Below are 25,830 nucleotides of genomic sequence, written 5' to 3'. Positions count from 1 at the left end.
GTAAAAGAGCTTTAAGCAGATGAAAGAAAGAAAATCCTCATAATTTAAAAGAGATAATAAATAATATTCAAATTCAGTTGGAGAATGAATACAAACAAAACCAGCCATATTATGAGAAGATTTGTGAGTTGAATTCACACATGATCCAGGGAATCAAATCGTTTGGATCAGTTGCATGATTCGAAGGAGTGACTCATCTAGCTGAAATATCAAAAGAGCAGATAGCTGCAAACTATTTCATAAATTTGTTTACTTCTTCTTACCAATCAGATGAAAGGGTCTCTTTTGAAAACTTTGCCGTTGGGGTTTAATATAACTTTTTGGATCAAATTCTGTCTATTTTTTGGTTCAGATATTTTGTCCAGCCGTAACTAAGAACATTTATTTCCGATTAATAAATTTCACATCGAGTTTTTTGAAAAACAAAGGGAAAACGCCATTTTAATCCCCATTCATTCCAAACTTCTGTTGACTCAGCCTTTTAATCATCTCAAAGTCAACCATTAATTAGACTTAAACATCTGTTAATTAATAAAATTGTGACTGTGAGTTTTGGTGACTCATTAAAATTAAGGGTTCTTCTCTTCTTCTTCTTCGTGATTGCAATTCCTAATTTCATGAAAAAAAATAGTTTCCTTTTCACCATGAGTTCAAATAAAGCTTGTGGGTTTCCCAACAAATGCAGGTGAGATAGTAAAGATTTACTTCTATTATTGATGACGCTTAGGTTGTTGTTCATGGTAATGTTTGAACAAGTTTGCTTGTTTTTTCATGACAGTGTTACTGCTTATTTCCTACTGGTGTTTTGGTTAGGGTAAGACACAAGGAAAGGATTGTGAACCATTAATAGAACCAATACATAACAAAGAAGATATGACATAGAGTTTTGAAGCATTACATAACAAAAGAGTTAAGAATTGTTAACCATTACATAACAAAAGACTCATGACACAACAAAAGACATAGAAGTTCGGACTCATTACATAACAAAAGAGATGTAGACCGTGAGCCATTATAACCGATAGAACACTTGATCAAGCTTGTGATTGTTCTTGAGAAATACCTTGGGAAAGTATTTGTGTTGGTTCCTCCTACAAGAAATGCAAGAGTAAGCGAAAACAAACATGTTCTCAACAAGAAAAACAGAAATTTAGAAAGAAAATTATACCGCATAGTGAAACATTGGTCGACCTAAATGTATTTCCTAATGCCATAAGCTCTTCACTGTCGACACTATTTGAAAACAACTCTTTGCGCTTTACCTTCGCGGGAAGACAATGGATAAGGTTTCGTCTCATCGTCACCACTCTCTTCATCACTCGCATTCTCTGCATTGGAATCTTCACGGTGCGTTTTAGCCCTTTTCATTGCAAGCTTCTTCCTCTGCATCATCAATTTTTTTTTCCAAATCTTCAAGAGATTCGTCTTCTTTCTCTCTGAAATTTTTTAAAGATTTAGTTGATTTTGGAAATTAAGGATTGTGGTCACGAAAAAAGAAGAAGGAAAGAACCCTTAATTTTAATAAGTCACCACAATCAACCTTTCTATTAATTAATATATGTTTAAATCCTTGTTCAAAAACGCGGCCGCGTAACCGTGTTTGCTATCGTTTAGGTGCACTTTAGTTATAACATGAAAAAATAGATTTTAACTGGACTTTAGATGGGCTTTATCAAAATTTAGTAATTTGTAATCTTGTGTTTTCTGGTTTATAAATGATATAGATGATAAAAATTCAAATGAAACAATATATTTATATAATACTTTAGATTATGAAATTACTTTAGTATGTTTGAATATAATTATCTTATTTTTGTTGTGTTCTCAAGATCAAACAATAGTTTAGTTGTGTCTCTTATAGATAAACATTTATTAAACATATTTTTGTATTATACATATATAAGTAAGAATATATATATATATATATCAAAAAATTCTTCCCCGCGTACTTCCCGATTTTTACCCGCATTTTCAAAAAGTCGCTAGGCCCGGATGCGCTGCACGCGTAGCGCCTAACGAGTATCCGAATAAGGGTTTAAACCTAGTTAATGGTTGATTTCGAAATGATTAAAAAGCCCGACTCAACAAAAGTTTAGGATTAATTTGGAAAAACATAAAAGTATAGGGTTTATTTGGTTTACTTAAAATATGGAGTATTTTGGTTTAATTTTGTAAATTCGAAATTTACCAATTGGTAAAGTTACCAACCTTAGAGAACATCGCTGATTGAGCAAAAGAAAAAAATTGAGAGAAACATCGCTGAAGTAGCTGTGAAGACTTGGGCTTCTCTTTCAATCAACAGAGTTTGTGAAGAAATCCAATGGGCAATCATTTTCTCACTTTGTCTCTGCTCCTGGTGATTGTCTGCGTTTGCGTTTCCATCATCACCACTAAGCTAAACTCTAAAGAAGCAATCGTATCTCCCTCCGATTCAAATCCCATTGAAATTCACGGAGTCAAGATCCTGCGACAACCTTCCGATTCCAAACTTGCTCAACTAGGCGTCTCCTCTTGGCCCAAGTCAGTTCCTTTCTTTAACCCTTCTGATTAGTTATGTCTGAAAGACTGAAACTTTATGTTTAAGTTACTCACAAAAGAACCAATGAAGATTCTCTTTTAATTTTTATTGTTGGATTGAATTGAGCAGGTGGGAAGGTGGTCCAAGCAAGTTTCCATGGACGTTTAAGAAGACAGAGACAATGTATTTCGTGGAAGGGAAGATCAAAGTGAGTGTCGACGGATACGACAGAGAAGAATATGTCTTTGAGATTGGGAAAGGAAATGTGGTTGTTTTCCCTAAAGACATAAAAGTTGTTTGGGAGATTACTGAAGCTGTCAAGAAACATTATAGCTTAGAGGATTAGTTAAAGATAACTTATGTCATATTCGTGTGAGTTTGCTGTATGTCTGGTTTCTAGTTTGGATCTAGCTTTATCTGTGGCGTTGCAATGTAGATGAAGAATGTGTTTATCTTCTTCTGGTTCTGAAAAGCTTGATCTTTTATATTCATTAATTATTACTAATCTGAACCGGGAAGTCATTTTGGGACGTGTTTGTATTTTGATGAATGATAAGTTGTTTCCATTTTCATTTAAAAACATCAGCGCATTCATTACATGGCAGAGCTAAACACTAGGCTAGATAGCAACTTCCATACTCCTAAATTGTTGGTACACATGAGTAATTGAATAAACTATAGAATTATCAAGAAAGTATTTAAATTAAACAATACTTGTAGAATAACGTTTTTTGTCTTAGAATTGAAGTATTTATAGAATTTGTAAAGCAAAAACTGTAGTTGTATTTTATACAAGTTTTATGAGCTGTAGATGTTTGAGCTTATGCATCCTATGGTCATTCAATAAGACTATCAAGATCAATCAAACACAATAAATAAATAAAATGCAATACAATATGGATGGTATTTTTTAACAGTCAAAGCATGGACTGAGTTTTAACTGCATTTTAGGAACTTCGTTAATCCTTATCCCCACTTTACATGCCTTCTGTTGTGCATTCTCCAGCTTAATAAAGAGAGTCTTCTTTTGTTTTTGTGTGTTTAACATTTCATCAAAAGATGGCTACTCCACTGATTGTTTCCTTTGGCGAAATGCTTATCGACTTTGTCCCTGACACTTCTGGTGTTTCCTTGGCTGAGTCCACCGGTTTTCTCAAAGCCCCTGGTGGTGCTCCGGCTAATGTTGCATGTGCCATCTCCAAGCTCGGTGGCAAATCCGCTTTCATTGGCAAGGTTTGTACAGGACCAGCCCTTAGATTTTGAGGATGTAGGCAATTTAATAAAATTTCAATAAAATATTTTTTTTTTACAAATTTGAGGGTCTATGTCTATATAATATTTTTCTAAAATTTTGAGAGTCAGAGGCTAATGTTTAGTTCGGCTTTTTCCAGGATAGGCCATGGATATGTATATTTACTTATGTGTTATTAGAATAATCTTTGCTTGTCCGATCTTGACATTTTTCAGTTTGGTGATGATGAGTTTGGACACATGCTTGTCAACATATTGAAGAAGAACGGTGTGAACAGCGAAGGAGTTTGCTTTGACACCCATGCAAGGACTGCTTTGGCCTTTGTGACACTAAAGAAGAACGGCGAGAGAGAGTTCATGTTTTACAGGAACCCAAGTGCGGATATGCTTTTGAAAGAATCTGAACTCAACAAGGATCTCATCAAGAAAGCCAAGATTTTCCACTACGGTTCCATTAGCTTGATCTCTGAGCCATGTAGAGCGGCGCACATGGCTGCTATGAAAACCGCCAAGGACGCAGGAGTTCTACTCTCTTACGACCCTAATGTTCGGTTGCCTCTTTGGCCTTCCACTGAGGCTGCCATAGAAGGCATCAAAAGCATCTGGAATGAGGCTGATATTATCAAGGTACCTTGTGTTTGTGTATTCATGACAATTCTTGTCTGAATGATCTTATTATTCACCATCCATTCAAAAAAAAATGTACAAAAGGTTTTGATCTTATTGAAGTAGTAAAGGTTTTGACGGAATAAATTTAAAAAAATAATCTTATTATTGAATTTCACATGTGTAGGTAAGCGATGACGAGGTAACATTCCTCACTAGGGGCGATGCAGAGAAGGATGATGTTGTTTTGTCTCTAATGCATGACAAGCTCAAGCTGCTTATTGTAACTGATGGAGAAAAAGGTTGCAGATACTACACAAAGGTAAAAAAAAAAAAGAATCAAATGAGACACCATAATGCCTTTTTGGTGATCTAAATAGAGTTTTTTCGGTTTTCAAATATGCAGAAATTCAAAGGGAGAGTGCCTGGATACTCTGTGAAAACAGTTGATACAACTGGAGCTGGTGATTCTTTTGTTGGTGCATTTCTTGTCTCTTTGGGAAAAGATGGCTCCATACTCGATGTAAGTATACCTCGGAACATTTTTCAGGTCTTTGATTAGGCGTATGGATTGAGTTTTGATGTTTGTGTGATTAATGTTACAGGATGAAGGAAAGCTAAAGGAGGCTCTTGCATTTGCAAATGCATGTGGAGCTGTGTGTACAACTCAGAAAGGAGCTATTCCAGCACTTCCAACTCCATCTGATGCTCAGCAGCTCATGAAATCCAAGTCCAAATAATTTTACTTTTTGTTGTTTCTCAAATGGTACTCATGCTTCTTCTTTTTTCTTCAATTTTGTATTGACTCTAGTCTGCTTTTTTTTTTCTCAGTTATCTGAATAAGTTAGTGTTAATTTGCCTGCCTAAATTGATTCTAGTAGTGAATTGATAAATGGATACTGTTCTTTTTGTATGTTGTGATTCAGTTTCTGAATCTGAAGCACAGGTTTTATTGCAAAACATTGATCTAATGCTTTATATTTTATGAGTCCTGTTCTTTAACAAATGATCAAGTGACTCTACACTCCATTGATTTTAGATCACTGTTCTCATGCTGTTCTTTTGACAGAACAATTTTGGAATACTAAAAAACTTGGATATTTTTTTAAAAACTTGAATATTTTATTGCATATATAAAAAGAGCTTACAAAGCTTTTGGTAGATATGTTACAAGATTACATCCCATTTATCTCACACGATATGAAACTCAAGTTATTGGATTTGTAGAACACTTCACACTCAAAGGTAGAAGATAGATAGATTATTCAATCACAGCTCTTTGGATTCAGAGGAGCTGATCTTTGCGGTTTGGTCTTCTTCAGCTGCAATGTTAACAACTCTAGGACCCTTGACCTTTTCAGGAGCCAGCTTTGTGAGGTTAATAGTGAGAACACCATTCTCAAGCTTGGCCTTGACAGATTCCATATCAACATTATCAGGTAGCTTGAACTGTCTCCAGAACTTTCCATATGATCTCTCAACTCTATGCCACTGATCTCCTTTCTTCTCTTCCTCTCTTTTCCTCTCTCCACTGACTGAAAGGACTCGATTCTCCTCCACCTCTATCTTCACTTCATCCTTCTTTAGACCAGGCACATCCAGCATGATCTCATGTCCTTCTGCTGTTTCTTTCCAGTCAACTCTAGCTGGAGACAGAGCCACGCTCTGGTCCCTCTCGAGTTCTAGTGGGATTCTCTCCAAAATCTTGAACGGATCAGGAAACCTGTCTAGCCAGAGATCGGATAGCAAGCTTCCCGGAGTGTCTATTGCGGAAGACAGAGACCCTTCACTTGGTTTGGTGTTTCCAAGTATCAGAGCTCCTACGAAGAGGCTTAACAGAGGGAAGTAAGGCAAGTGCTTCATCGTGGTTTGTATAAGGCGGAAACCAAAGTGGTAGGCTTTCTTTTATCTTCGCTTTAGATTGCTTGCTTGTTGTTCTCAATGATGGTGATCCTCAGTTCTCTCGTATATAAAGAGTGCAGTAGGTTCTTGAAAGACCTGGTGGTAGATAGATTTTTGTAGAGAAATTTGGATTCTTCTAGTTTTTTTGGCCATGGACTTTGTCACTAATTATGGTATTACACGTTGCTTGGGTGTTGTGTTGTGCCTTTGAGGGTCTTCTCTCATGTTCCAGACACTTCATTTAAATACTAACAACTATGGAAAGAAAGACTGGAGGGGGCCATAACAATGGTTTCTACGCAGGCCTACTTTTAAGTGGCCCATTTATATTAATGTTTTTGATCAATCCAGATATAAGAATGTTGATGTCGAGCTTTGGCTGATGCATGGGAAAGTGATAGGGAGAGTGAGCTTCTGATATAACACACTACACACACACTTCATGTGATTGCCTATGGCTATTAACTGTATCCCAAAATACTTGTTTTGCATAATGTGGTCCTCTCATTATTTTGGCTAGCCATGGTCGTGTGCTAAGAGAAACTCGTTGTTTTGTCTGTCAATTTATGTGTCAAATGTAAGCAAGTAGTACGCAAGCTACCGAAAAATCTTGTCACGGGGGTTTTGGTAGCAGAACATTACTGATTTAAATTCCACCCACAAAGTTAGTCTAAGCTGATCACTTGCATTATAAATTGCTGAAATCTGAATTCGAGAGGTCTATGTGTTTTTGGTTTGACGTGAGTTTCATGCTCACCCCGTACCAGAAATCAACCCAAAGAACCATAAAAAACTATTTAATTATTACAAATATCGGTCAAAATTCCACTTATTTATTATTCCATCGCAACAATGTATATATGTTTCTTCTTCTTTTTTGATTAGATACAAACATGTGTTTTCAGTTTTTTTTTTCTTTTACAAACAATAGATTACACAACATGATGGAAACAAAAAGAGTATCATCGCCGAAAATGGATATTGACCACAGAAGGAGGCATGAAAAGTGTTTGTTGAATAGAAATGGCAAGTGGTAAATGTGGATGGAAGAGGAATGAACATATCTTTTTGCTCCGACCATCTGCACTTCCACACTCTGGTCCTGTCGCATTTCATAGACAATAGTTACGATCATGTTCGTTTTTGGTTCGGTTGAAGTTATCTCAATATCTAAACAACTAAACTAACCTGGTTTTATCTTGAATTTCAACGTTTCCGGTTTCCTTCGAGATATAAACTTGATTGGGTTGTCTGAGGATTGCCTATGCCTATCTGCTGCGGATATTAACTGTAACAAAATCCGAAAATTAAGTTAACCGGCTATGATTCCAATTTTGATATTGAAAAAGAGTAAAGGTTTATTTGGTTACCTTTTCATCAAACCGGAAGAGAGATTGGTCGAAGTATGGGGAAGGACTCTGTGACTGACAACTGAAAGGCAAAGAGACCAACATCTTCTTCACAAACTGTGTAGAAAATTGAATTAAATTCAACTCTCTTACGTCAAAATAAATGAACTTAAAAAAAAAAAAGATGATCCAAAGATGTTCTAACCTGAGAAAAACTGTTTGATTTGTTCTTCAAGTACTTTAGTTGTTCGAGAGCGTGGACACTATTAGAATGCGAGGTTACAAAGTTCATGAACGGCGAACTACTTGATACGGTAAAGTGATCACTGAACTGCTCAAATAGCTGGTAAAGATCTTCTGCTGAGTTCTGCATATAGATCAGTGTCCTAAGTCAATTTATAAGAAATAGCAATTTTCCACAAATTACAAAATCACATCCATTTACCTGATAGAATGCTACAATGTCAGTTGTTTCCATATTATAGACCGCGAAGAAAGCTGGAAGATGATCAGCATTTCTTCCTACCTGAGATTATCCATCAACACCACAAATCTATTCAGTCGAATTGTCAACTCTTAAAACAGTCAAGATCAGTTCAATTCAACATAAAATCTGTGTTACAGAGAGCTCACCCCACCATCTACACTGCCAAATTTGATCAAGAGGTGATGTCGATCCAAGAACTGAACCTGAGCACCAAGAATAGCCACAAAGTTAGTCGCTTTTCTTCGTGAAATGGTGTGTAACATGAACATATAATTACCTTCCAGATAATCAAGTCCACATAATCCTGGAAATGGAAATAGAACTTCTTCTTCAGGCTTTGAACTCTCTGCCAAAATCAAAACGTGTCTCTTCGATCAGTTCAATCCAACATGCAGTTGACTGATAAAGGTAGATAATGGTACATCAACTAAGTCCCAAAGAACCTTAAACCTCCATTAGGAATAAGTAACTGAAAATACAGAAACACTATTCGTTGAACAAAGAGCATCTCAAGAGCAACAAACCACTGTGTTATCCGACTCTTCATTCCAAATCTCTCTGAAGATGAAGGAAAGTAGCCGTTGCTTGATGCCACTAAGAAACGAATTATTATCAGCATTTAGTTGGGTATGGTTTAACCCATTATCCCCATCATCTTCCCTGTTCTGCTGCTTGTTCTTATCTTGAGTCGTCGTCATCATCATAGCCTACACCAAAACCTAAACAATCTCAATCTCAATTTCTTTTAATTGAGAAAGGAGACAGTACGTAACTTATGCTTAACCTGAGAGTTAGAATTGAGGAAAAGCTCATCGTCCTCACGACAAAAGTATCCAATGGCACGAGCATCAACTAAATGACCCGAGTCCCTAATCTGAAGAAGATGAATCTTCTGATACCGCAACGAAAGAATCGCGAGAAGGTCATCGTACATGAAAACGCCCATGTTATAAGCCAAATTAACGAAGTCGTGAACAAACACCCTCTCGTCCAACACCACGCCATCGTCCAATCGAAGCAACACGAAGGTGATCTTATCGATCGAAGGAACGCCGGGAACGGCGCCGGGGGAGGGAGCGGAGTCGTGGATCTGAGCGGTGGAGGTGGCGAAGAGGCCGAATCGCTGGGAGGGGAAGTAGAGGAAGAAGTCTTTGCAGATGAGCTCGTTAGCGGAGGCGAGGTTGACGGAGTAGAGCTGGGTGAAGAAGCTGTCGAAGCGGGAGGCGCGGCGGGGGAGGGGAGGGAGCGTGTCGTCGGAGACGGAGGTGTAGGTGAGCCAGGAGGGGCGGTAGACGACGAGCTCTTGGTGGTTGCGGCTGAAGCTGATGAGGAAGAGTCCGTCTTCGGTGAATTTGCGGAAGCAGTGATCGGGGCACTCGACATCGTAGAGAGTGTGGCTTGGGACGAGGTTCTCGTAGAATTTTCTAGCTCGATTCACCTGAAGATGAGATTAACAGAAAAGTTAGATTACTCTAGAGTGAGATAGAGAGAGAGAGGTTTGACTGACGGAAGCGCCGGGAGGAGATGAGCGAATCTGACGTTCGAAAACCCTCGACGTGACGTTACCGCTTGAGAACATTCCACGAAAAGCTTTTTAGTTATGTGGTTTTACTGGTAACTGGTGGATCGGTGTTGGAGGAGACGATGTGAGATGGATATATCTTCTCACGATTTTTATTTATTTTAATATTTCTTGATCTACTAAAGTAAAGTATGGGCTTTCTATTGGTCTTTAAAATGGGCTGATTGTTGTAGGCTTGCCCATGGTATTTACAGTATATTTTCTGATGCGGGAGCAAAAGCTCAAAAGGTACTCAAGGGAGATGCAACTGATCAGCATTCGATATGTGTGACACTCTGACATAAGTCTGAGCGTTCGGATATAAGCAGTGCTCGGGTATTTTCAATTTAGGCCAGCTTCTGTTTGATTCAGTTGATAAAACATAGATCAAGCCTCTGTTAAAAGTTTGGGTTTGATTCAGTTTGGTTTAATAATTTAGGAAATTTGGAAAAGAGATCCGGTAGTTTTTGGGACTTTTAGATTAAAATGTTAGATTATTCATTTAGTTTTTGAATATTTTAGATAGAATATTAAAAGTAATTTGGTTTTTATGGATAAAAATATTCAGTTGCTAAATAGTATTTTCAGATATTTGGTTATTTCAGAATTAATGAGAACTGATATATATAAATGGTATTTCATATATTCATATAGCAATTCAGTTTTTGGTTCGGTTCAAGTTCAATCAACATATTTTTGGATATAGCCATTCCTTCAGGTAGGCATGATCTATATGTTTGTTTCTCTATGTTGACAAATTGTGAAAAATCAGAGGTGCTAATGTTAATTGTAGTTTGGTTTGCAAATGACACAGCCTTGTTGGCCATGAAGACTCATGGTCTTCCTTTGGTTCAGTGGGCTTGTGCAGATAAGCTCATTCAGTTAAATCCTCAAGGTATAACTTCGATTACTACTTTAATACACATGTGCCTCTTAAAGGTATGCATTCTAATTCACTCTGTATCCATTTTGGCGTGAATCATAGTAAGTATTGGAATTATAAGCATGAAAAAAGGTTCATCTTATTATAAACTCTCTTATCGTTGAATACTTGAATGCAATGATGATCGTATCTTTCCATACTCATCCTTCAAGTACTGAATACATACCAAAACAGAATGAAATATACGTTTGATTCTATATTCAATTGAAGTTGCTATTAGTAACGTGCCAAGATTCACGATTTTGATGTGAACTCTCTGTTACACGTTGACACATCACAACTTAGCAGATGGCTATAATTGGTCAGTTGAATCTGGCTGTACAAGTTGGAAGATGATTGATCTCGTTACTCCAACAGTTTTAATCATATAAAGATGGTCATTACCATAACATAGTTGCAACTGTACAAAGCATTGAGTAAAGCATTCACATTAGCCATAAGTAGAACTTGAGCCTTAGTCCTCACATACATACATTCAACAATAGTACTTAACAAGACTGTAAAAGAATCTATTCAACTTGGACTTTATTTTCCGATCACGAACGTGTGCACTTGATACCCTCACAAATAGCCAACCAGATACAAAACAGAGTCAAGCAAATAGCAGCATCGATAGCAAGAACAATCTGAACTAGGCGCCGCCATTTCCATTCAAAGCTATTAGAACCAGAACGTCCTCTTCTCGGTACACACTCCTTCTGCGAGGATGTCTCTGCTGCAGACGAACCTTCACAACGCTCGGCTCTATCATTAGAGTTCCTGTGTTCGTCAAGCTCAGCGCCTCTAACCGAGACAACATGATCTTTCCCTCTCTTCTTCTCCTGCTTGCTTGACCTCCCCAAAAGCGGAGCTTTAGTAGAACTCACACCTTCGCCCTGTTCAGCGAGATTACTATTACTGGTCTTCAGCTCGTTGTTAGCAGTCTCAGCAGCAACACGCTCAAGCGAAGCTATGAGTTTGGAAACAACATCATCAACATCGATAGAACCAATAGCCGCAGTGAAACTTCCTCTACAATTCTTCCTCGCAGCTTTCTTGAACTCGTCTCTCAAATGCTCAAGAAACTTAAGAACACTGACTTTCCCTAAAACCTCATCAACAATGGCGAAATACACAAACCCATCTCCAGTTAGAAACCCAAACCTCCTCTTACCTATGGATTCGAAGTACCAAGCGTGAAAAGGCGGAGTCTTTTCCAGACACAGACCCGCGAGACTCTCGTTGCTCTGATCTCCTCCGTTGTAAGCGTAGAGAATCTGGTTGTCTCTGGAGACGCAACAGTAGTGAACAGTGTTCTTGATTAAACCCATTCAGGAAATCAAGTTGAGACAGAAGAGGAAAGAGGAGAGGTCTGAGATTAGGGCAAAGAAGAAGAGGGAGATTGCGATGAGGAGGTCGGAGAAGAAGTCGAAGAGAAGGAGAAAGTACCAACAGAATCCTTCGGCGATGTATTCAAAATCGAGGATGAAATCTATCATCCCAACTCTCTAGGGTTAGGGGTCATGTGAAACAAAAGCGGCTCGAGCTTTTTGGGATGTGTCTTGTCTTCGCGAAGAAATAAGGAAAAGGAAAAAGTCAGAACCGGAGGACCAATCAAGAGGACGTGCGTGGTCCACAACGTAAACAGACAGAGAAAGAATAATAGTTTGGGATGTGTCCAGTTTAATTGCGTATAATGTTCGGAGATTCGCTTCGCAGAGTTTGAGAAAGGATAGTGGGTAATTGTTGTTACCTAAATTACTTTTGCAAAGACCTCCTCTTACATCCCCTTGGTCTGAAAGACATTTCCCGTTGCTCATTTTGCACACGTTTCATAAAACTAATGGGCCTTGGTGGGCCCATGCTTGATAAGCCCATAACAGTTTCCTTGTCACCTTCCTATTGAAATGTGACAGAAACAAATAAAAAAAAGGAACTGGAGAAAAGCTAATTGTAGAGTGGGAACGGAAACTGAAAGATCTGGGAGATCAGTTCAATTTGATTTTGATCCATTTGTGAAATTCCACCGCAGAGGTGAAGCTTGCAGCGATGGATTCTTCTTCAGATTTGAATCCCCTTCGCGAGGATATCTCCGACGAAGAACCAGCTCCGGCGTCCGTCTTCGCCACTCGTCCTCTTCGTCCTCCGTCTACGTGAGTCACCAGTCGCTTTTCCATCTCCTGTATTTGGTGATCTCGACTTGAGTGAACTGTTTGCATTTACAGGAGTTCTTCGGAGAAGTATTCGCCTGTAGAATGGACAAGCTACTTTGACAAAGAAGACGACGTGTCAATCCCTGGATCCAACGATGTAAGACTGATCTCAAGTTTCCAGAGAAAAAAAAAATCTTTTTTAGTTTTTTTTTTCTCTGTTGGGTTGTCTGTTTCTGATGAAACGTGTCTATTATAGGTATTTCACGTGTATATGGCAGGAACAGAAGGACCTGTTGTCTTTTGTCTCCATGGAGGTGGTTTCTCTGGGTGAGCCACTTTTGATACATTGGGCCCTTCAGTTGAAAGTCTATTAAAGATTAAATCTTGGTTGCTCTTGAGTTTGAAAGAGACAGGCACACACACTGTAATAGTTTCATTTGTGTTTTTTTTGTCAGGCTCTCGTTTTCTATAGTGGCAAGTAAGATCAAGGAGAAAGCACGTGTGGTTGCGATGGACTTGAGAGGACACGGTAAATCTGTTTCAGAGGATGAACTGGACTTATCGCTCGAGGTATGATTTTTTGAATCGATTAGTTTATCTCTGAGAAGTGAGACTGATGTATTTAGATGTGGACATGCAGACAATGAGCAAAGATGTTGTGGCTGTGATTAAGGAATTGTATGGAGATTCTCCTCCAGCTATTGTGCTAGTTGGTCACAGGTTTGTTTTCTTTTATTTTTTCTATCTATTTGTCATATCGGTATGTTGTTCTTGAGCTCTGTGTTGAAATGTAAATTGGCTGGTTACATCCATACTTTCCTAGTGCATCATTTAAGATAATGCATATGCACATTTATCACTTAGTGTTAGATGGATTATGTTTATAGAGCTATTACTTGTACTAGGTATAATCAACTGTCCAATAATTACGTAATAGTAAATCTATGAAGACATATTACCTATGGTTATGGAATCCAATTCTTTAGTATGAAACATCTTTGGGCTCGCTTCTATACAGGGTTGTAATGATAGACGCATGCAGAAACTTGTAGAACGAAAGTTTTTAATCCATTTTCCATGAATTGGTTTCATGTTATCAACATACAGCATGGGAGGTTCGGTGGCTGTGCAAGTTGCTGCAAACAAAGCATTGCCTAGCTTGGCTGGGCTTGTCGTAGTGGATGTTGTTGAGGTTTGGTTTCTTATACAAAAGTCAGATCTGGTTCTCATTTAGTATGCACTCTCGTGTGATGACTGACCAAAGTACTTTCGTTGCAGGGTACTGCTGTTGCCTCTTTGATTCACATGCAGAAAATTCTTTCAAACAGAATGCAACATTTTCCCAGCATCCAAAAAGCAGTAGGCAACTTTGAAACGCATGGTTATATATATATATAAGCTGCAAACAACAAATCACTTTGCTGTAGTAAGCTTTATTGGGTCTGCCATCTCTAAAGTAATGCACAATCTTTATGTAGATTGAGTACAGCGTTAGAGGAGGGTCATTAAGGAACATTGATTCTGCTCGCGTCTCCATCCCCACAACTCTCAAATATGATGATTCAAAACACTGGTGAGTTATATCTGTTACTAACATCACCATTTTGAGGTATTCACATATTTGCTTCCTAGTGAGTTGAAATGTGAACCTTTTTCCAGCTACACTTACCGGACACGTCTCGAGCAAACAGAGCAATATTGGAAAGGCTGGTATGAATCTCATTACCCCTTGTTTTAAACCATTGAGTGCACATTAGTTCTAAACCCAAAGACACTAGTCAACAGATGTTGTCACATAGAAACTAATCAAGACGGAGAGTATATGAACAATATTAGTTGCCTTGCAGGTACGAAGGTCTCTCAGAGAAGTTCTTGTCATCTCCTGTTCCAAAACTCTTGCTATTAGCTGGAACTGACAGATTGGACCGGTATATTCGTGTTAAACTCTGGCTCACGTCTATTTAAAATATATGGCGCATTGTAATAACGATGTTGAGAAACTGGACTAGGACCCTCACAATTGGTCAAATGCAAGGAAAGTTTCAGATGATTGTGGTCAAACACACCGGACATGCCATACAGGTAACAAACGCGATTGGCTAATCTTTAAGTGTGAATATTTTGTTTTCGAGATAATGAATTTGTGTGGATGTATATGAATGCAGGAAGATGTACCAGAGGAGTTTGCAAATCTAGTTGTGAATTTCATATCACGTAACAGAATCGGACCTCATGGTGTTGAGGTTTGTCTGTACTGTCTCTGTTTGCAAGTTTAGTCTTTAGAAGTCTCATAAGATAATATCCGTTTTTCTACAGATACCAGGAACGTGGAAGCCTTCACAGCCCAAGACTTGAATCAGAGACATCGTATGGTTTTCACTTGTTTTGCTTTTCGGCTTATGAATAAAAACGATTAACAACTCTAGCTCGTGTTACAAGAAACTAGACGAAAACGAAAGTACAAAGAATAAAGAGAATCACTTGCAACACTTTTCCATCATTCATTTTAAATGACCCAACACAAACCTAAAATATTTGTTTAGACTAATAAAATCATTCTCTTGTTTCGGTCTGGTTAAGAAAACAGAGCTATAACACCATGGTAGCCGTTTACCTGAAAAAACAAACTGGAACTGACTTGAAAAAAGTTGATAAAAAAAAAAACTGACTTGAAAAAATGGTTTGGATCGGGTCTGTGTCCATCATTTTACCCTTTTTGGCTTTTATTTTTTGTTTTAGACTCGCTTGGATCGCTCGGATCGAGTCCGGGTAAGATCCAGCCGAGTATCCAAATAACCCGAAAGTTCTGTATATAACTAGATTACTTTAAATGTTAGTGTAACAATATATAGAGATTCATTTGTAGAAATTTATAGATAATGTTCTTAGCGTCTGTTTTGATATAGCTTAGACCATCTCCAATGTATTTTGCTATTTTTACCTCTAAAATAGGGGAACTCAATAATAGAGGTGAGATATGCTCCAATGTATTCCCCTAAAATAGCAATTTCTAAAATATATAGTAAAAAATAGAGGAATGCTATTTCTTCATCTATAAATAGAGGAAAAAATAGATATTTCTATTATAGAGAAAGAAATAGAGGTGGGTTAAAGTAATTTCACCTCTAAATGCTATTATAGAGGTGAAAATAGCAATGGGTTGGAGATGTTCTTACAAAACGTACATATTGGTAAAATCACTACATGTGCTAAACACTCTTAAATTTTCATTTACTGTTTTCGTGTATAATATTTTATCTTCAAAAAAATTTAACTTCAATTTATTTTGATATATTTATATGAAAATTTACCAATTGAGTTCATACATTTTAGAGAAAAAGACTAAAATAGCACTAAACCAAGTTTTTGTTCCCAAAGTAGCACTCAAGGCTAAAAGTCACAAAAATAGGTTTCATTAAAGAGATAATATACACTTATACCCCTTGGGTTAATTAATCCAAACCTTAGGGTTTAGAGTTAAGGGGTGGGGTTTTGGAATTAGGGTTTAAAATTTTATAAAAAATAAATTCTAAAATAAAAAATAAAAATTTTAAAAACAGTTTCAAAAAGTATTTTTAAATTATAAAAAAAAAAATTGAAAAAAAAATAAAAAAAAATTTGAAAAAGAAAATTTGAAAAAAAAAATTATAAAAATTTCGAATCTGAAAACATATAATCTGAAACTATAAAAAAAAAAATTTCTTTTTTTCATTTTTTTATTTTTATTTTATTTATTTTTATTTATTTTTGTTTGCTTATTTAATTTTAAACCAAGGGTATTATGAATATTTTATCCTTTAATGAATGTCATTTTTGTGACTTTCTCCTTCTAGTACTATTTTTGAGACATAAACTTCAAAATGTGCTATTATTGACAATTGCCCTTACATTTTATCACCATTATACGCTGATATAAATTTCTTCACGTAGACCAAACAATTTTCGTCGTAACAGTTTCTGCTTTCTTACAAAATTAAGAAAGTAGAATAAAATCTCGTAATTAAATTTCGTGGTGGAGATTGGTCTTCACATAAAAAAACGAATATTCGACTATAAGAGGCAACTCGCCTCATTAACAAAGAAAAGAAAGAAAACATATAACCAGTTCACGACCATAATACTTTTGGTCTGATTTATTTTTTCTGTGAGAAAAAAAATGCAAGGAGAATAGAGGCTTCATTTATATCCGAGCAACCCAGTCTACGCAGTACCTTCCTTCAAATAAGCGATGAGATCGGCACGATCTTGTGGCTTTTTCAATCCAGGAAACACCATTTTCGTCCCAGGAATGTACTGTAACAACCAAACATAATCAGCTCAGTAAGAAACAACCAATCCACATAAATGAAGAGATGACTCAGGATGAAACCAAAACCATTCTGTTGTGAATATGATTCAGTCTAAATATGAATAATGATGCAAAAATCTTGAAAAGGCAATACAAATAATGAAACATTGTTGAGATGTTGCAAACACAGCTTACGGTACACATTCAGGATTGATTACAACAAGAGAATGTAAATGATGGAGCTAAATCTCTAAGTAGCACAAAGCAAAATAGGTATTGCAGCAGATCAAATCTCTAAAATTATCATAAGGATAAATCCACTAAAGGAGTTAATGAACAATCAAGAAAGAAGAAAAGAACCTTCTTGGGGTTCAACAAGTAATCGTAGAGAGTCTTCTCCTCCCACATGACGGCCATGTTCTTGTTGGCAGCAGAGTAAGAATACCCTGGAGTCGTTCCAGACTGCCTTCCAAACAACCCGTTCAAGTTTGGTCCTGTTTCAACAAACGCAAGAACTCATATCAGGTAGATCCGGACCAAGACAATCGTAAATGAATCAAACAAGACACAAGAACCTTAGATCTAAACAATCATCAATCTCCCCGGGGAATTAGAAGGAGAGAGAGAGAGAACGGACCTTGTTTGTGACCGGCACCTTTGTCGACGGTGTGGCACTGCGCACACTTGGTTCTGAAGATCTTTTCTCCTGCCTTTGGGTTTCCGGGAGGTGCTTCATCGAACGACGCCATTTTGTGATCGAAAATGGAAAAGTCAGAGAGAACGGTGCCTTTTTGATGGTTTCTTCAAGCCTGTCTTTTTTTTTTTTGTTAATGGCTCTTCGTTGTGTGAAAATGAGAATTGTTATAAAAGAAGGTTCTAGGAAGAGAAGAAAGAGGAGGTGGCTGCGTGAGCGTGCCACAGGCCATACGTTTTTCTTTGAATCCACGTGGCCTTTTCTTAGTGCTCAGTTTTGAGACGGTTGACTAGTTTATTCCTTTTAAGTATTTTATTCTTTAAATAATTCGCCTTTTTTTAATTAAAAATGGGCTTTGTTATTGATTGAGGAGGGATATATCTCTTAGGCCTAAACATCAAATGAGCCAAGGCAGTTCAATCAAGTTATAGATGAATGGATTGAAAATTTTGCTAAATGCTAAATGACTATTCTTGTTAGATGTCAGGAGGATGGGCGTGTTCCATCTGCAGGCCCACTGGCGATGTTGGTCTAACCCTTACAAGTAGTAAGCATTAGAGTGGAATCTAAACGAGTCTGAGTCTAGACCATGTGGGTTCACACCTTCAGAGAAACAATCATGATATGTTGCTCTTTGTGAATTGGAGCGATGTAAAGTTTTAGTATTCCCTACAGTCACTCCAATTCACTACATATTTTACCAAATTAAATTTTAACAAATTTTTATTGGATATTATGTTAGGGATGAACCTAAAAAACTCTTTTTGTAGGTACCAATAGCGAAAAAAGTTTTCCTATAAGGTATTTGATTCTCAAAATTTACGGTTTCATCATTCGTTTTTTTCTATACTACGATTCAAATTTCGCAAACTACCTTTAATTTGTATTCCTTACAAGCATTGATCTTGTTTTTTTCTATAGTTTACAGTTTGTTCAATGTTATATTAACAGGCTTCTTCCAGCCAAGTCATTTCAGTTACCATTGCTTACACCTTTTCATTTTTTCATCATATTTCTCTGCAACAGCTGAAATGAATTTTGATGCTATACAATATACGAGGTATATAGATCGTGAACCAAATTTGTTTGTTTTAACCACTGACGCAAGAAAGATGTGACAGAACACAAAATCAGAGTGACTCATTTCAAAGCTGGTGCACGATGGTGTGAGATAGTCAAAACTATGTTCTACAAGCGAGTGAATTATTCTGACACAATACTAGACTAGATAATCCAACTCATTTTGCTGGATCAGATAACAACACAATATATCAGGAAGGATATTTTGTTGAGGATCTCATCAGACATCAGTTACTTACCTCATTGGACCTGCAACCAATCTAGTTATACATAATCAAGTTTCATAAGACATGCATATTAATTTTTGTGCTCGTACGTAGCAGGGAACAGAACACTAATATGTTTTAAAAGACAAGAGAATGATATTGTTAATACTGAAACACCTACTAAAAGGGAGAAATACACAAACACAAAACACCAATTTCTCTCTTACTTTTAGTTGTCTTCTATAACCTTTGAATGAGGAAGCTCAGGAAGGTTTACCTTGTGATGTTTCACCTTGATGAGTAGTAATAAACAGAGAATAATATAAAAAATGAAATAAAACCGACGAATCATAAAAACAAATATACCTTTTTGTGAAACCCAAAATTGTGATTGGCTGCACCGCAAACTCTACAATGCATTATTTGCTTCAAAATTTCCGTTTCTTCATCACAAGCAATTCATTAACACCCGACTTTGATTGTCCTCAATCACAAGGTTATCCAAATGACTTCTTGCAAGTCATCTTTCTTTCAATGTAATTTGGTAAAATATGTAGTGATTTTGGGCGGTTCTCTATGTATTTTTTTCCGTTAACTTGCATTATGATTATTAAATACCATTTTTTGAATCTGAACCCTAAACTTCTAAATATAAAAACATTAATAAATCATAAATCAAACTATTAGAAGTTTCCACTTCGGGAGAGTCGGACCTGTACATAATTATTTGAAACATTTGAGTGGGGTTTCCTATTTTACAAGTGCCACTGTTTTTTTTAAGTGTCATTTTTAACATTTTTTGTTACATAAAAATGTTATTTTAAAATTTCAAATACATATTGTATTTATCTTTATCTTAATATTAATTACAAACTGCATTGATCTTATAAATAATTGTATTTATCTCAAATATTAATGGTTAAATAGATGTAATTCATAAGTACATAAATTCATGTCAATCATAATTTGTGTAAAAAATGTCAAAATAAGACTTTTAGGAAATGAAATGAGTATAATAACATAAAATATTAAATGTAAATTAAAAAGACTAACAATGCTTGCAAAATATTGTGTAAATTTGTATGATTCAAATTTAATACTATAAAAGTATGAGTTTTAATAAAAAGATTAATTTGTAAAATTTGCAAACATATAAATATTTAGTAAATATATTTCTTAAACAAAGTTAGTAAATATTTTTAGTTCGAATAGGAACCCCAAAATCTCAAGACCTGATTTCACTTCTGTGTATGTTTTATAGAATTTAAAATAATTTAAAGAAAATTTTAGTTTTTACTTTTTTAGTGATATCTAATGAACTTTTTTTTTTACTAATTTGGATCGATTTTTGGGATTAACACCTTAATTAAAGGTAACAGGTTGCATCTAAGTTCTAAGCTCATTTTAACAAGAAACGCGTTTGGGTTTTTTGAGAAAGGAAAAGACAGAAACGTGAGCTGTTAGTTTGGTGGGAGGCTAAAACCGAACACGCCAAGTGGATCGTCGAAAGGGGCAAATCTGTCTCTGTCCCCCTAAAACCTGAGAGATTGATTCTCCAGTAAACGCGACGTACGGCGACGGAGAGATCAAGAGGAGGAGAAAAACAGCACATTGCCTTCTTCGGTTTCTCCGCCTCTTAACTTCTTCATCCTTCATCGAACAAAAGATTGATCTGTCTTAATGTCGACGGTCTCATGCTCCACGGCAAGCTCTAGCAGAGGATGTGGAACTAGTTTTCCATCGAAGACATCTTCTTTACCAGCTTTGAATCCTCCTAACTTCATCAGAATTGGGACAAACTCTCAGGTCTGGTTTGTTAAATTCTCTTTGGCATTAATCAGCTAAAGTCCTTAACTTTAACTCTCTACTTTGTTTCCTTTTTGGTCTGCTTCAAGAGTGACATATTAAGTAGTCATCGTTTAACATTGGTACATGAAAACCGCAAAGCATGGAGTTCAACTGTACCTATGGCATTAGTCGACGAACGACAATCAACGGGTCAAAATGTTGCACATCCTCCTCGGATCCTGGTACGTGCTTTGTTCTTTTAACAATAAGTTTGATACTTTTGACTCATTTTGGAGTGTGTAATGTTGATTTCTGCCGTTTGTTTTCAGGCGTACGATCTTGTTCAAGGGGATCTTGTAAGTTATTGAGAGTATTATCCTAATGTTTAAGCTCCAGCCAATAGAAGCTGAGAGATCCTCTGTGTGTGGACTGATATATTATGATGCATACGCAGGTGAAATGGAGATGGAAGGAGGACAAGTCTGTTCCAGACACACCTACCGCAGTTCTCCTACACGGAATCTTAGGCAGCGGCAAAAACTGGGGTCAGTATCGTTGGATTGCTAGTAAAAGTCATTCTTGAATATCTTCATGTGTAAAGAGATAATCAGATTGGTTTAATCAGTCACCTATTAACAGAACCTTTTGTTTTGTTTTTGTTTGGGTCCTGCTGCTACTCTAGGCACTTTTGCTCGAAGATTGGCTCATGAGTTCCCAACTTGGCAGGTAACTCTTTGACCATATGCACTTACCACTTATGTGCTGCTTGTAGTAACTAATCTGCTCCTCTTTTATTCAATCTTCGCAGTTTCTTTTGGTAGACTTGCGTTGCCATGGGGATTCAGCTTCTCTCAAGAAGAGAGGTCCACACTCTGTTGCTTCTACTGCTTCTGATGTTCTAAAACTTGTAAGTTTCTTTCTCAGACCACGTTTTATTCATGGAAAGATAACTTCTCTCTGATGTTTTCCGTCATTGTTAGGTTGGTCAATTGAGGTTAACACCGCGGGTCCTTGTTGGCCATAGCTTTGGGGGGAAAGGTTACTTTACCATCTTTATGAAACTGCTTCATCCAGATTAGTTTATCCACATTGGTGACGAGTCTTTTCTATGACATGTGTAGTTGTTTTAAGCATGGTGGAGCAAGCAGCCAAGCCTCTTCCACGACCAGTCCGAGTAAGCGTTTTCTCCATGTCTGTGTCTCAATAACCGTTGGTAGGACAAACATTAGTCGCGCTGAACTGTAACCATTGCAGGCTTGGGTATTGGATGCTACTCCTGGTAAAGTTCGTGCAGGAGGAGATGGAGAGGATCATCCACGAGAGCTCATTTCATTTCTACGTCAATTGCCTAAAGTGGTAACTTACAGATTCCATCTATCTTTTCGGCTACTCAGACTCATGCCCTTCATAGTTATGTTCACGAACATCTCTTGTCTTTGTTTAAAGGTCTCGTCCAAGAACGAGGTCTATAACGCTCTTATGGAAGAAGGGTTTTCCAATGATGTTGCACAGGTATAGTTAGTTATCCATTTACTCGGTAGATTGTATCAGCTCTTGTCGGATATTGCAACAACCTTGGTGTCTTCTTGTGCAGTGGGTGGTTACCAATCTCAGATCTACCGGGCCATCGTCTTCTAGCTTCTCATGGGCATTTGACCTGGATGGGATCGCCGAACTTTACCAGTCCTACGAAGACACAAATCTATGGTAATCTAATCTTTACTAACCTCCCTGTGTTTAGTGAAGCTACTACAACTAGTTACTATACTCAAGCTTCTTGCTATATTAATTTTACAAAATGAAAGGAACTTTGTTGAGAACCTTCCAAGAGGAGTGCATGTGAATTTTCTGAAAGCCGAAAGAAGCTTGCACCGTTGGGCCCTAGAAGACCTTCAACGGATCCACGCCGCTGAAGAGCTCGCCTCTGAAGAAGGCGGCGGAGTAGAAATGCATGTCCTGGAAGATGCAGGTCACTGGGTAAATTAACTAACTATACCTTTGCTTCTTCTTCTCTTTCTATCATCTTATTGCATTTGGGTTGTGTAATCTTTCAGGTTCACACGGATAACCCGGATGGTCTCTTCAGGATCTTGTCATCTTCTTTCCAGGTTCTCAGACCCTAGAGGTTTAGCATTTTCCATGTCATATATTATATATATACTTGTGAAGAAGATGAGTCTAAATCGCATCTGACAGATACAATTTCATATATATTACATTGTGTTCGTGTAATGTTTTGGGTAACATAACCAACAAGTAACAACATACAGCTGCATTATTCTTGATTCTTTGTCCTTTACACTGCATTTTTATCTATGGACTTCCTAAATTTTGGAGAAAGTTCAAGCTCACTCTACACGCCAAACCATCCTTATCTTACTCCATTCACTTCCTTATGGTAACTCCTGGATATTGAACCGTGAAAACCGAGGTGGGCTTGGGCTTGGGGTGTATCGAGGAGGGCTTTCGGCATACCAATTTGGGCTTGTGGTATAGTGAGGAGGACTTTCAGTATACAGAGGAGGGCTTTCGGTATACCGAGGCGGGCTTGGGCTTGGGGTATACCGCTGGCGGCTTGAGGTATAATGTGGCGGGCTTGGGCTGGGGGTATACCGTTGTGGGCTTGAGGTATGATGAGGGGGGCTTGGACTTGGAGTATACCGAGGTGGGCTAGCAGTGTAGTGAGGTGGGCTCGCAGACACCCGAGTTGGGCTAGCAGTGTAGTGAGGTGGGCTCGCAGACACCCGAGGTGAGCCTCCTTCAAGCATAAGTTTCATTTGTGAAGAGGATTCCTCCACAGGCATACCTTGCCCGACACCAACAAGGGAGCTTTGACGTGAACCCTCACTAGAGAGCAACAGCTTGAATGTCCATCTCAGCACATTCGGCGTGAAGACTCTGTAGAGGAGAAACACGTCGTACCAGTTTGGGAACTTCACGTATGCGTCTCCCCTGCAAGCTCCTGCCACAATCATCTTTGCAAAATCCTCTAGAGGTCCACCATTTGCAGATACCTGTAGATAAACTGTAAATAAGTCTTTGGGAGCTTAGGTTCATTCACTCGCAAGTGTGGTTGAAAAAAAAAGAAGAAGTTTTACTTCTCTTTCTTCCTTCCATTGCATCTCAGCACCTTCTTCTAGCATGAACTTTCCTCTACTCATCTCACTCCCTATCCATCCGTGAGTCGCGATAGTTATTCCGACATCTCCATTTAGCTCGAATCTCAACGTCTCGTAGAAGTTCACTAGTGCCGCTTTTGCAGCCTTCACAATAATAGTTAGTATTTATATTTGTATCATAGGGAATTAAAAAAAATCAAACTATAAAGATCAGTAAACGTTTATAGCACAAGTACTAACGGAATAAAGACTCATCCGCGGTAGAGGCAGCCAATTCTCGACCGAAGCGTTCACAACGATCCGGCCATTGGTCTTTTGAAGGTGTGGCAACGCTACATACGTCGGATAGACATTCCCCCAGAAGTTTATGTCCTGCTCAACAATCTCATCAATGTTTCGTATACAAAACCGGAAGATATACAATATCAAGAGAGCATACCAGCAAATGGGGAAAGACGGTCGTGTCGCTCACTTCGTCGAAGTAAAAAGTGTGTCCAAGACTCGCTGAATTCACTAAGTGATCCACTGTGTGGAATACAGGTAAAACAACATTTTTGGTTAAACTGCTCAATTAGCTCTCAAAACAAAATTACTGCTCGACCAGTCCTATTTATCAAAGCTATGAAATACTGATTGTGTACCGCGACCGTAATAGTTGACGGCTTGAGTGATGAAACGGCGGCAATCATCTTCTTTGACGACATCAGCAGCGATGATGATGACATGGTTGGCTCCAATCTGTCTGGCGTTGTTGCTCACAACTCTCAGTCTCTGCTCTCTCCTGGCCACCAACACTAAGTTTGCTCCCCTCTTTGCATATTCGTATGCTATTTGCTGCGTAACAAGATCACCAGCATCCATGCAAGATTAAATTTCTTTTAATTAGCGTAACTGAAATTAAATTAACTAACTCAACCACCTCGTATTTTAGTTCTTTTTTTGTTCTTGTGTATTTAAACATCGTCGCAAATTAAGGTGGTTTGCTTGTCGGAAACGCAATATTTGGATTTGATAGTTGTATATAAATACATATTTATGATTCTAATATTCAATTAGAACCTCTAGAAAAGTGCTTCTAAAGGAAACAAAATGAATTCATACATCCTTAAAACCCACTTTATAGAACATTTGAAAACTTGATATATTTCGGCACAATTTAATATTCAATAATTAGTGACATTTTATAGCTAGAAATACAATAACATATTGTGAAAATTAATATGGAGAGGCAGAGAATATATATGATTTATAGAAAATGATGTTGAAGGAGTAAACCGCATTGTTAATTCTTAGTTTAATACCTCTCCGATGGCGGAGGAAGCTCCTGTGATGACGACGACTTTATCCTCCATGTCTTCGGTCACAAAATAAGAGTTATAAAGCCGCTCGGAGAAGCTAATGAAACACAGTAATGGCCATGAGAAGGCCATCACCACCATCGTGGCCGGCGGAGCCACCAGATTCATCACCGAGTTCAATAGATCCACCATTTCTCTTTACCTGGGACACAATCAGAGTTTTTTTAGGACTAGGCTATCAAAAACGAAGGAGAAAAGATAGACACGAGCAACTAAGTTGAAATAGGGAAAATGTATTCTTCTTTATTTTTAGTATTAGGGAAAAAAATTAATTTTTGAGGCAGGTTTTGACGTATAGTGACGGATGATGAACAACATGGCTGCATGCAGAATGATGTACAAGGCCACGTGCTTGTATCTTAGACCTCTTTGAGTTTTATCGAAGGATAAAGTTTGAGAATGCTCCAGTTCCGGTTTGATACGGTTTGGCATGTGGCACACAGCTTCAGTTACAAATAGAGATGTGATATTGGTTACTTGAACCCACTACCAGGGCCGTGCGGCCGTGCCTGACTTTTTAGAGGTTAGAAGCAAGAAAAACAATTTGG

General features: G+C 37.7%; 9 protein-coding genes and 1 long non-coding RNA gene across 11 annotated transcripts; 4 read left to right on the top strand and 6 right to left on the bottom strand.

Annotated features, from left to right (window-relative positions):
* Positions 1-831: 831 nt before the first annotated feature.
* Positions 832-1,944, bottom strand: LOC111214610. Its single transcript, XR_002663974.2, has 2 exons — positions 1,169-1,944; positions 832-1,091 (listed from the first exon to the last, which is right to left on the bottom strand). It is a non-coding gene; the product is annotated as an uncharacterized LOC111214610 (long non-coding RNA).
* Positions 1,945-2,178: 234 nt separating this feature from the next.
* Positions 2,179-3,090, top strand: BNAA03G24300D. Its single transcript, XM_013877409.3, has 2 exons — positions 2,179-2,520; positions 2,648-3,090. Exons 1-2 carry the CDS (start codon positions 2,321-2,323, stop codon positions 2,862-2,864), a joined length of 417 nt encoding a protein of 138 aa, XP_013732863.1. The 5' UTR covers positions 2,179-2,320; the 3' UTR covers positions 2,865-3,090.
* A 448-nt stretch (positions 3,091-3,538) lies between these two features.
* Positions 3,539-5,363, top strand: LOC106436443 (probable fructokinase-5). Its single transcript, XM_013877410.3, has 5 exons — positions 3,539-3,751; positions 3,986-4,396; positions 4,563-4,697; positions 4,782-4,898; positions 4,981-5,363. Exons 1-5 carry the CDS (start codon positions 3,578-3,580, stop codon positions 5,113-5,115), a joined length of 972 nt encoding a protein of 323 aa, XP_013732864.1. The 5' UTR covers positions 3,539-3,577; the 3' UTR covers positions 5,116-5,363.
* A 112-nt stretch (positions 5,364-5,475) lies between these two features.
* LOC106436445 (22.0 kDa heat shock protein) lies at positions 5,476-6,352 on the bottom strand. Its single transcript, XM_013877413.3, has one exon. It carries the CDS (start codon positions 6,236-6,238, stop codon positions 5,645-5,647), a length of 594 nt encoding a protein of 197 aa, XP_013732867.1. The 5' UTR covers positions 6,239-6,352; the 3' UTR covers positions 5,476-5,644.
* Positions 6,353-7,088: 736 nt separating this feature from the next.
* Positions 7,089-9,825, bottom strand: LOC106436448 (light-mediated development protein DET1). Its single transcript, XM_013877416.3, has 10 exons — positions 9,621-9,825; positions 8,898-9,551; positions 8,638-8,820; positions 8,391-8,459; positions 8,260-8,316; positions 8,072-8,152; positions 7,832-7,993; positions 7,648-7,743; positions 7,466-7,565; positions 7,089-7,379 (listed from the first exon to the last, which is right to left on the bottom strand). The coding sequence occupies exons 1-10, from the start codon at positions 9,690-9,692 to the stop codon at positions 7,240-7,242; spliced, it is 1,614 nt and encodes a 537-aa protein (XP_013732870.2). The 5' UTR covers positions 9,693-9,825; the 3' UTR covers positions 7,089-7,239.
* A 1,137-nt stretch (positions 9,826-10,962) lies between these two features.
* LOC106436447 (phytolongin Phyl1.1-like) lies at positions 10,963-12,333 on the bottom strand. Its single transcript, XM_013877415.3, has one exon. The coding sequence runs from the start codon at positions 11,925-11,927 to the stop codon at positions 11,154-11,156; it is 774 nt and encodes a 257-aa protein (XP_013732869.2). The 5' UTR covers positions 11,928-12,333; the 3' UTR covers positions 10,963-11,153.
* A 159-nt stretch (positions 12,334-12,492) lies between these two features.
* On the top strand, positions 12,493-15,238 carry LOC106436446 (protein phosphatase methylesterase 1). The gene is made up of 13 exons (XM_013877414.3): positions 12,493-12,749; positions 12,822-12,906; positions 13,006-13,076; positions 13,205-13,319; positions 13,390-13,469; positions 13,857-13,941; positions 14,028-14,108; positions 14,228-14,322; positions 14,409-14,459; positions 14,597-14,677; positions 14,759-14,831; positions 14,915-14,992; positions 15,066-15,238. The coding sequence occupies exons 1-13, from the start codon at positions 12,646-12,648 to the stop codon at positions 15,102-15,104; spliced, it is 1,038 nt and encodes a 345-aa protein (XP_013732868.1). The 5' UTR covers positions 12,493-12,645; the 3' UTR covers positions 15,105-15,238.
* Positions 15,239-16,731: 1,493 nt separating this feature from the next.
* Positions 16,732-17,968, bottom strand: LOC106436435 (cytochrome c-2). Its single transcript, XM_013877399.3, has 3 exons — positions 17,675-17,968; positions 17,398-17,531; positions 16,732-17,042 (listed from the first exon to the last, which is right to left on the bottom strand). The coding sequence occupies exons 1-3, from the start codon at positions 17,784-17,786 to the stop codon at positions 16,950-16,952; spliced, it is 339 nt and encodes a 112-aa protein (XP_013732853.1). The 5' UTR covers positions 17,787-17,968; the 3' UTR covers positions 16,732-16,949.
* A 2,477-nt stretch (positions 17,969-20,445) lies between these two features.
* LOC106436434 (protein ABHD11) lies at positions 20,446-23,090 on the top strand. 2 transcript variants are annotated; one of them, XM_022716150.2, is made up of 13 exons: positions 20,446-20,823; positions 20,913-21,047; positions 21,135-21,161; positions 21,260-21,350; positions 21,488-21,531; positions 21,614-21,712; positions 21,786-21,843; positions 21,927-21,979; positions 22,060-22,161; positions 22,252-22,317; positions 22,400-22,512; positions 22,611-22,774; positions 22,860-23,090. In XM_022716150.2, exons 1-13 carry the CDS (start codon positions 20,698-20,700, stop codon positions 22,871-22,873), a joined length of 1,092 nt encoding a protein of 363 aa, XP_022571871.2. In that variant the 5' UTR covers positions 20,446-20,697; the 3' UTR covers positions 22,874-23,090. The 2 variants fall into 2 exon arrangements, with proteins under 2 accessions (XP_022571871.2, XP_013732852.2); XM_013877398.3 differs by having other exon boundaries at positions 20,447-20,823; positions 22,611-22,782.
* Positions 22,980-25,546, bottom strand: LOC106436433 (11-beta-hydroxysteroid dehydrogenase-like 5). The gene is made up of 6 exons (XM_013877396.3): positions 25,226-25,546; positions 24,566-24,758; positions 24,364-24,449; positions 24,165-24,296; positions 23,904-24,068; positions 22,980-23,819 (listed from the first exon to the last, which is right to left on the bottom strand). The coding sequence occupies exons 1-6, from the start codon at positions 25,412-25,414 to the stop codon at positions 23,199-23,201; spliced, it is 1,386 nt and encodes a 461-aa protein (XP_013732850.2). The 5' UTR covers positions 25,415-25,546; the 3' UTR covers positions 22,980-23,198.
* Positions 25,547-25,830: the final 284 nt, after the last annotated feature.

This window comes from Brassica napus, chromosome A3 (genome assembly GCF_020379485.1).
Source record: "Brassica napus cultivar Da-Ae chromosome A3, Da-Ae, whole genome shotgun sequence".
Lineage (NCBI taxonomy): Eukaryota > Viridiplantae > Streptophyta > Magnoliopsida > Brassicales > Brassicaceae > Brassica > Brassica napus.
This window is presented reverse-complemented; position numbering and strand designations above follow the sequence as displayed.